Source organism: Quercus robur, chromosome 9 (genome assembly GCF_932294415.1).
Source record: "Quercus robur chromosome 9, dhQueRobu3.1, whole genome shotgun sequence".
Lineage (NCBI taxonomy): Eukaryota > Viridiplantae > Streptophyta > Magnoliopsida > Fagales > Fagaceae > Quercus > Quercus robur.
This window is the reverse complement of record NC_065542.1, coordinates 20,084,416-20,095,043: the sequence shown is the minus strand read 5'-3', so window position 1 is coordinate 20,095,043 and position 10,628 is coordinate 20,084,416. Positions and strand designations below refer to the sequence as shown.

Below are 10,628 nucleotides of genomic sequence, written 5' to 3'. Positions count from 1 at the left end.
TAATATGGCTAATATCACTTTTATCTGGGTTTATTATTGACAATTTGACACTAATTTTGCTTTTATTACCAAGTAATTATAACATATAAGTGATATATGTGGACATCTTTAGAAATATTGTACCTCTAACATAACCCGGGAAGGAAATGCAGGTCCACATTAAGTCATAAAGTAGCAACAAGGACTGTTCACTAGCCTTTTTTTCCTTGGATTCCATACGTTAATCAAGTCTCTCTCGAACATGGCTAATGAGTACGTTGTCTAGAACATTCATTGCTTAAAAGGGACTTTCAATAAGCTTGACTTCACCACAAGTAAACGACCTATCCATTTAATAAATGTTCTAACATTTCTAATCCCTATGAATCACTGGAAAGCTCTCGTTTCTATATTGCCACAAGTACCAGCTAGGTCCAAGATTGTTTTCTAAACCATACCCAACGAATCCGTAAAATATTTTAGTTCAACACTCATTGTCGTTTATCCTTTGTGCTCTTACAATTGCATTCCCTACCTGCAATGGCTCAAACTACTTGGCATGCATGCAGGTACTTGTTTCAATACTGGAAGTAAAATGTTTCAGTTTTTCTTTTGCTTATAACTAGCAATAGCAGTGAAGTTTGGGACTTGGAAGTCTTCAAGTTCCATAAGGATGCTGTGTTTTTTAGGTCACCAATTTGTTTCAATTTTTGACTCGTTATCTTCGTGATGACAATAAGAAAAGAATGGTACACAGTTTGTTGAATTCTCTTTTTATTCTCTATTTTTAATTTTCTCTCCTTTGTTTTCTGTGTATGGTACTTCGCATCAGCAAAAAGAGCTTATTTCTTTACATGAGCTCCTAGAAGTTCCATTTCTTTTTGGTCTAATGCATCTTTTCGTTTTTGCAACTAGTTAAATACTGATGAAGGTAAGAGGACTAAAATGAATTTTTGAAAGAATGGATTTCTTTGACTTTTTATTAAAAAATAATAATAATAACAAAAAGTATATTGCCTTTGAAATCTCTAATATCGTTGGGATAACACGAATAAAAATCACCGATCCTTACTGTATTCTATTCAATGTTTCACCAATCATAGTTTATTACTTTTTTTTTTTCATATAAAAAAACCAAAAAAATTAAATCAAACACGTTACGCAACTCATTGTAATTTGTGAAGTATAAAATGAAATGTTTTTATTGGGATAAATAACTTTTGTTTGGACAATGTAGTCTCTTCAATATGTGGTTGTGATTGTTTTTTAGCCAAGAATATTCTTTTAGTCATGGCCATTTTTACGGGTTCTCTGTCTTGTGGCAGTCAAATATCCTCCACATAATTCAGCTCTTGATAATGATTACGTGAATAACATGCCCGGCATCAAGGTATTAGAGTACACATCAATTAGAGGCTTAGAGTTGTTCCGTGCTAGATATTACAATTTACATTTTACAAGCTTTCATCGTGGCAGGAAAGAAAGCAACAAAAAGCTATCTTCTTTTATTGCCAAACTTTATTAGCATATTCTAGATGACCACTTGCTTGCCTTCTACACCTATAAAGAATAGAATGCACATGTGAGTTTGCAAAACTTTGCAGCAAAGCATTTCGTTATCATTATTATTATTTTCTTGTCATGATACATATGGCTAGTAAAGGTGCATGTTTAACTTCTTACTTTTTTTTTTAAATTTTTAGTTGTAAAATATTCACGTTTGGGTAGTGTAATTAGTTGAATAGTAACATTTTGTATAGAATATAATGACATGAGTGAATAGTTAATATAACATATAAAGTCGGGTCAAAACTCACAAATTTAAACTTTTAGCTTAAGTCGTATTCTTATATATTATATTAACATCTCAATTGGAGTCTCTTTAAAATGTTCTCTCCTCAACAAGTGACGTTAGAATAACCAATCAATTAGCCAAGCTTTTAATTTTAGAGTAACTGGTAATTAATTCAAAATTCACACAGGATACAAACAAAAAAGGAAACTTTGGAGTCCGTAGTTTTTAATTTGGAGTTGTAAGGATAGTTGTAATAATTCAAATTTCAAAGGATTTTGAGATGGGGCATAGGATATTGAGCATCACATGCTTTGGTTCCTTAGGCTTACTTTTGCTATCAAATGGAACATACAAACAATCTATTGAAGAAAAGAAAGAAAGATGGAAATAAGGAAACAATCTATTGAAGCATAATCATAGGAACTCAATAAACTACAAAAAGATATATCTTATTTATTCTAAAACTAATTCATGAAGTTGAACATACAAACACAACTGTGATCGACCACCTGGCTGACTCCATAAACAGCACATGTACGCTGTAAGTCCTTAAGCTACACAATAAAGCCCTTAATTTGTACTTATAAAAAGAAATAACAAAGCTCACTACACACAAACCATGCTCCATCTATTACACTCAGCTAGCTTCATAGTACCCTCCAAGGATATATCTTCATCATACAAAGAAATATAATTTTTTTTCACTAACTATTTGGTAGTATTAACTTAATACTAGCTAGTAGGAGAGCCAGAAGCTCACCAACTGTTAAAGTTACACTGTCTTAGTTCATTATGTACAGAAATTTGAAACATTACTTCCTTTTTTTTCTTCTTCTTCTTTTCAAACTCAATATTCTATGATCAGCATGGTAGATGTCACTTCCACAACTCAGTTTGGCCACTAGAGCTTGACATAGACACACTTTCCGGCACCATTTCTTGCTTATCCATACGTCTGACAAATACATTGGTGCTGTTTGATGTGTGATAGATGTTGTTGGTACCAGTTGAGTAGCTATTTTGCTTGGATGCATCCTCATGGCTTAGTTGAGAAGCAACAAATTTGTCAAGCACTCTCCAATCTGTAACTTGATCCACTGCTTGCCCATTGCAATTATTGTTAGCATAAGCCACATAAAAGTTTTGTTCATGGGGTTGATGTTGAATTTGTTCCTCTTGTGAGAGTGATGAGGATTGCAAAGTGGTGGCATGGTTGATGTCTATAACATATGGGGCTAAGGAATTGGAGCTTATAGTGGGAGCTGATTGGAGCAACTTTGGGCTCTCTAAGAGTGGGAGCTGAAGGAAGTGGTCATGTGGAGCATGGTATGGTACCAAATCTAGCTCTTTCTTGCAATAAGGGAGCTGGTACACCAAATTAGACTGGGAATTATGCTTAGGTGAGTCTAAATCAGGCATGAATGAGACTTGATCATCGTACCAACAGGGTGATCCCTGCTCGTTTACTTTACGCACTGTTGCTATCCTTTTCTTGAATACCCTGCAGACCACCCAACCTTCCTCCTGCTGATCAGTTGCACAAAAAGATTACATGAGTAATTTTGCTGCAATATATACTTTCCTTTCCGATGATGAACACCATTACATAGGTTAAACCAAAAGAAAGTAGTACTCATTTCATTACCCAAAAGGCAAACTGAAAATGAACAAGATGGTTTGCTGTTTTTCACTCAAAATCTGTTAGGACATTAGGATTCCAAATAACAACCTAATTTTTGCTTTAAAAGAGTGAAGAGAGAGATTCAAACCCTGATTCTTGTCGTAGTAAGAACTGTATGATACCATGCACTTAATTACAATACTCTTAGATAGTATCTAATACCCCTATAAATATGCCAATGTTGCATATTATATTAAAACATAGTAAAGTGTTAAAATACATTGAAGAGATGAAAAAAATTCAATTTCTGGGGGTTGAGATCAATTCGTAGAAAGATTGGTTCATAATATGTTCAAGATTTTCCTTTCTAGTTCTTATGGGGAAGATTGAAAGTTAGTAGGGAGCACTTATACTGCATTTGAGCTCCTGCTTATATATATATGCACCAATATTCCAAACAACTGAACATGAAATAATGTTTCTGAGATAATTAAGTAGTGTAAAGTACTAAAAGGTCTGTAGTCTATAATTAAGATGGATATAGACAGCCTAATGAATTTTTAAGTTATATTGCAATTCTTACAAGTTCTGAAACTAAGAAGTTGGCTGACATTCATAAGAGGGACCATAAATTAAAAGACCAAAACTATGCATGAGGACAGGTAGTTTATGTTGAATTTTCTACGTAATACAAAGGAAAACATATTTTTAAAAGGTACATGAGCATTTGAAGTTAATGAAAGTTAGGAAATTTAATTAAACTCCTAGGGTTTTGTTGTACTTGCCTGTGGAGTCCCATTTTCTTCAGTTTCAAGCCGGTATTCATGCATAATCCAGTCTGATTTTTGTCCATTTGGAGCTCGACCTTTGTAAAAGACTAAGGTCTTCCTCATTCCAATTAAGTCATGCTTAGAGTATATAGCTTTGTCTCTTCCTGTTGCTTTCCAAAACCCCGCTGTTGTGGCTCTATTTGTGCGAGTTCCTGTTGGATACTTCTTATCTTTATGGCTAAAAAAGTACCATTCATTTTGCTCTTCTGTTCCTATCCTGCATAGCTCTTTCCAAATTTTGCAAGAATGTACAAAAATAACCAGATTTATTTGATTGTCTAATTTCATAAAAAATAATTTGGAAATTGAAAATTTTATGAAATCAGTACTATATACCTTGAAGATCCCAAGGTTCAATTTTGTAGAGGTCAACATCTTTAATGACATCTAGGTCAATCCTTCGTGAAGAAATTTTTTTCCTAAGGTAATAATCAACTAGTTCTTCATCTGTTGGATGAAACCGAAAACCGGGTGGAACATGAGAAAAAGTATTCATATTCTCCCCACTTGAGTCTTGAGTCCTGCACTGCATAAATTAAGCATACTCATAAGCATGTTCCTTTCATTCCAAATTTATCAATTATAGAAGGTTGAATATTAATTGGATGCAATCAAGTTCATTTGATTTCAGGCATCTCCTTTACCCAAAGATACATTACACATTACTTTTGACAATGACTTTTAGGTTGAATTACTTCTTTTTTTGTGTGTTTTTAATGGAGATACTCAATATTGATACCCTTCACTACCACTTAAAATGTGTACAAAAAAAATGATACATTACTTTTGAGTATAACAATAAGGAGTAATTTCCTCTATCTCATTAGGTACATCAACACAAAGCAAAGTATTCAATGACCACAAAAAAGGTAATATCACATTGAAGGATGTGAGTTCAAGAAAGATTATGCATAGGCTACTGTTGTAAGAGTTATTGAAGTGGTTGTTCAATCTTTTCATTCTTCAGTTGGTACTGATACCGATGGACTTAGATATTACAAGATGTATTATTGGCTCCAATTGTAGAGCTTATTTTCCAGGAAAGGAAAAACAAAATTAAAGAGATGGTAAAAATGAAAAAAAAAAAAAAAACCCTAAGTAATGCATGAGATGTACTAACATTGTAGCCCTTTCACATGGTGGTAAAATCAGTATAGTACAATGTGTATCATTACCCCAATAAAAGTCTTCTTCCTTGAACAAAGTGTGTAACACATGATTTTTTCTAAAGGAACGAAATTATTGACTAAATTTCACAAATTGGAATCTTGCTTATTATCTTGTCACCATCATTAGTTGATATTCAAACTTACATTTCAAGATAATTTCCTGAAAAGCCTTGAAGGAATACTACATGTTTTTATCATCATAAGTATGTCGTATCAAATGCATAAGTTTCTTCTAAAGATTTAGATAGAAATTCTACATTGACTAATTCTTGTCTCCAATGTCAATTATCATAATTCTTCTGAAAGGAGCTAAAGAAATTTGATTATCAGCCAATTTGCAGTGGCATAAAACATGCTACAACTACTTTCAGTTAATAGATTTTTCAACTTTTGGTGATAACTTATATCAGATACAAGATGCATGAGAGTCCATTTATTGAATAATAAAAAGCAAAACCAATCTAAAAAGGAATGTCATGAATATGTTGAGCACATTGAGTCCTTCTTCATGGGAAGACTATATAAACAAAGTGCATAGATTATTGTATGGGCAGCATGACAATAAAATCGAAACAGATATGACAAAATTGTTGAATTAAATTTACTAATCATCCATATTATCAGAATTGCCACTAAGGGTTATGGAAAAATTTGAATTAGTTTCATAGTCGCTTCCAAGGGATAGATCTAAGAAAAAAAAAGGCAGAAAAATACAGAAGGACAATTCCAAAATTATCCAAATTGCTCATATTCACTTCTTCAAATGAATGGGGTAACGAGTATAGAATGTTATGTTTCACCCAATATTCAAATCAAGGGAATAAATTAAATAACAATATCTCATACACAATGGTTGGAATTCTGAATTTAGCATGGCATCAAAATGGTAGTTCATAAAGGTTCATTATCAAAAGAGAACTAATTAAACCTAAAAATATAACAAGACATATTCAAGTAAAGTACTAGCAAGCATAGTAAACTTGTGTTCCGTTTTACTTTACCAGGTTATTTATAAGACAAGTATATTTAATATTCTACTTTTACAATTGACATAAAGTATAAATATCCATGAGGCATCTGATGCAGTGCAAATCAATCACAATAGAAGGCAGATACACAAAATAATTTTTTATTGCATCTTATAATGTTTTGTAACATCATATGCAAAAAATATTTTTAATGAAGCTATGATTATAAAATCCAACTTATTCTCTTTTTTGCATAATCATATAATTTGATTGATTGTATACGAGCCTTTGTCACCAAGTAGGAATTCTCGCATTTAAAGCTAGACTCAATCCATTAAAAGTCCTTTATCATTAATTTATCAATAGATATTGACAATATGAGCAATAATATTTTCTATATATATATATGATGAAGTAAGACTCCCAAACAAAATAAAATTATACTGATATAGACTGGAACTTGGAGTTAATATTTTGTCCATAAGATCTCTAATAGTCATTTTCAGCATGAGGAAAAATAGGGGAATAAGAATGATCTCTAAAAGACATTTGACTAAATGAAGGAAGAAGGGAATATTATTTCCCATGTAATAATGAAAAAGTGGCATGTAATTATTAACTATCAACTACAGCTGAATGATCTTAAAAAAAAAAAAAAAAAAAAAAAACTCTTTTGACCTTCCTTTGTCATGAATCATCCATAGCTTCCAATCTTCTCTTTACTACTACGTTAATAAAAAGATAATTTCTTGATGGAAAACATAATACATAGATCAACATGAAATTTCATATTGTGTGTGTGTGAAACATTTATCTGATTAATTGACTAAGCATGTGATATGTTGGGAAACTCATCATAGATGTTTCTAAGACCATAGACATTTCTAGCATTAGAATGAAAATACAAAGTGACATCCAATTATGAGGGTCACTCATTGTTGTTCCCACCACAATGGCTGGAGTGCAATGAAGAAAAAAGAAAATACAGACCAAAGAGAAGGAAAATATGAATAGGAGATAAGAAGCGTATATGACGAAAGAAGAGAATGCTTTTGATATTCTTTCTTTGTTTAACAAATCAATAGCTATGTGGTAGTAGAAGAGAATTCTCCTTGACATTTTAGATCTGCAAGTCAAGATTCCTGATCCAAATACGTGCTGTCCAACCTCATACACATTCAAGTCTCACACACAAAGATCCATTGTATCAAATTATACCCCATAAAATGTAAAACATCAAAAAGAATAAGAAGAAGAAAAGAGAGCTCACAGATCAAGCAAGAATAATGGTCTCTAGCTCTTGTTGTAACCCACAGATCTGAGTTGACTAAGTGGCTGAGTCAATCTTTCACCAACAACCAAGAAAACCCTTTTTTCTCCAAAGGTAGATTGAGATTTACGATCTGGGTATTCTGTCTCAACTTCACTAGAGGAAGCTCCTCCTAGCTAGAGAGCTAGAGCTAGATCAGACAAGAAACAAAGACAACAAAAATACAAAAGAGTTGTATTTTTTAAGTACTTCCTCGGGAATTGAACCCCGACTGTTTTTGTACCAAAAAACTGACTCAAGGCTGTCGTGTTTTCTATGACCAAATCCCGAGGCACATCAAAATAAGGAAAGGCTGAGGAATGGAAGAATATTTAGAAAACAAGTAGGGTTAAATAAGAGGCACAAAAAAACAAAAACAGAAACAAAACAAAATAAGAAACCCTAATGACAAAAAAAATTGGAAAAAAACAAGGATTATCTTATAGCTATAGCTTGTTTTCTATATCATTGTCTCTCATTATCGAGATAAGCTGAATTAGTGGGAAAGCTTTTTGGGCGGGAAAAAAGGTGGCGCAAAAATTGGCTGAAGGGAGAGAGAGCTAAGGAATGAAGGAATGCTCTCTCTTCTGCCACCTCTACCCGCAACTGATAGAGACTCAACCGAGAGTTACAAGAGAAATATCGATATTTTTCCCTTTCAAGCCTCTCTCTCTTGTGCTGTGTGAAACATATATGTGAAAGAGGAAACTTCTTTCGTGTCAGTGCTTAGTGTCATATATATTGTTCAGAAAGAAAACAAACGGAGAAGTAAGAAGGACCTAAACGGCACAGACCAATCAGCAATATTAAAAGGACTCCAGAAAGACCCCAAAAGGAGAGAATAAAATAGAAGGATATTGGTGGTGACGTAATGAAGCAGCCACCAGCCAAAAAGTCACCTACAATACAAACCCATTTCTCTCTCTCTCTCAAGATGGGGTATGGTGGACCACACTAGCTAGAACTCCATTCCCAGTCCCTACCATTTCCACCATCTCTTTGAAGTCTTAACTGTAACAAAATTGGGATGATGATGTTGAAGATGATGGAGGGGTGGTCATGACAATTAATTGGTCTCATCGATTTCTCGTGCAATCTTGGTCCAACATCAACATTTGGAGTTTGGACATTGATGACATTGTCTATACCTATATAGTTGTTGATCTTTTGTCCTTTCCAGATTAATATAGGTTAACAAGGTTGCTAATTAGTGCTATTATAGTATTATATCACACTAATAATTACCGTAAATTTGGGATAGGATATCCCATCATCAAACTTTGTGTTTGAAACTTTGAAATTTGTTTTGGATTTTATGGCCTATTAAATGGGTAATTGTCCTACATTGCTTAAGAGAGTGTGTTGTGTGTGGTATAACTTGCTCTACCTTCTCTTAAAAGTTATCATGGCTTTTGAGTGGAGTTGTGGTGTATTTTTGTATTAGAACCACTTTCCCTCTCTCTTGTATGTGCATGTGTTTGTTTCTCAAAAAAAAAAAAAAAAAAAAAAAGGTAATTGTCCGACATTGCTTAAGAGAATGTGTTGTGTGTAGTACAACTTGCCCCACCTTCCCTTAAAAGTGATCGTGACTTTTGAGTGGAGTTGCGATATGCTTTTATGTTAGAACCCTTTTTCTTCTCCCTTGTATGTGTGTGTGTGTTTGTTTCTAAAAAAAAAAGAAGTTTTAATTTTTGGATCATAAAGTAGAACACTTTTAATGGGATAAAACAATTTTGTTCGATTATCACAAATAGTCGTAGAGTGTGCTAAAATATGGTTGGGAAAAAGAAATTTATATTATCCTTATTTCTTGGGGTGTTTTTTCTCATAAATAAATAATTATCTCAAGGGATAGAGATTGACATAATTGAATTAACCACCTCCACTTCAAAAAACATATATGATCCATGATCGAATGAGTGTGTTACTAATTACAATTATTTCTTATTTCCTTTAATCTTACCTCTTTCTTTTTCATGTAACTAAAGATATCTCATTCTACTAACAATCTATACCAAAAATGGATTTTACCCCCTGATAAACTGATTTGACTTAATTCTTGTTCTTCACTATTTATGATATGTAGAAAAAATATTTCAAGCAAAAATCAACAACATCTTGTAAGTCACAATTTTGACAGAATTGAAGTTTTGACTGCAGATTCATTGTTAGGTAAAACCAAGAGCATCACAATCTAATGAGTCCTTCTCAAAAGGTGGTAGTCTAAATGGTCCCTAGGAGAAAAATATATGCCAAAGTCATTTTGAACACAATATTTAGGTAGTGATAAAAGAAAACCAACCTCAACACTTATCAGTTGGTAACCTTGGTTTAGAAAAACATCCAAATGATTGCTGGTGAACACAAATAAGCACTCTCCTATCAAGTATCAACTAAGAAGTAATTAATTTCACTACCAATGTTACCGCCTTCCCTATAACTATAAACCTATCTCTATATTATTATTATATAACATATACTTTTATTCAACGTACCAAATTTTGCTCTTGAGCAATACGTTTCCACTGTCATAATTATACATTACATTATATTATATAATTACTATCTCTCTCACTGAGTCGACTATTTGGGAGCCCCAAGCCCCGTTCCAACAGCCCACCGTTTTGTCCAATTATCCTGTCCTGCCCTAGTTTTTCAAATGAATTGAGAATGTTGGTAGATACAATTTTTTTATCACAATTATGATATAATCGATTATAAGTAATTAAGAAAATGTAATAAATTTATATGAAAATAACAAATAATTACTCATAACATCAAAGTTATGACACGAAAATTGTAATAGTTAAAAGATTATGGGTTTTATATTAGGGATATTTGTGAAAATGAATTTCTGATACCGCCAGCGGCTATATACGTGGCTCATTTTGATTGGCCTTTCGTTTGTTTAATGTTATCCTAGGAAGTTACTGGGTCTTCACGGGTGGTTTTTCATG

The 10,628-nt window shown here is 32.9% G+C and overlaps 1 protein-coding gene across 3 annotated transcripts; it reads right to left on the bottom strand.

The window, feature by feature from the left end:
• Positions 1-2,204: 2,204 nt before the first annotated feature.
• Positions 2,205-8,480, bottom strand: LOC126699697 (NAC domain-containing protein 7-like). 3 transcript variants are annotated; one of them, XM_050397647.1, is made up of 4 exons: positions 7,633-8,480; positions 4,562-4,746; positions 4,181-4,452; positions 2,205-3,301 (listed from the first exon to the last, which is right to left on the bottom strand). In XM_050397647.1, exons 2-4 carry the CDS (start codon positions 4,719-4,721, stop codon positions 2,651-2,653), a joined length of 1,083 nt encoding a protein of 360 aa, XP_050253604.1. In that variant the 5' UTR covers positions 4,722-4,746; positions 7,633-8,480; the 3' UTR covers positions 2,205-2,650. The 3 variants fall into 3 exon arrangements, with proteins under 3 accessions (XP_050253604.1, XP_050253603.1, XP_050253605.1); XM_050397646.1 differs by having other exon boundaries at positions 4,562-4,751; positions 7,633-8,479; XM_050397648.1 differs by having other exon boundaries at positions 2,205-3,298; positions 4,562-4,751; positions 7,633-8,476.
• Positions 8,481-10,628: the final 2,148 nt, after the last annotated feature.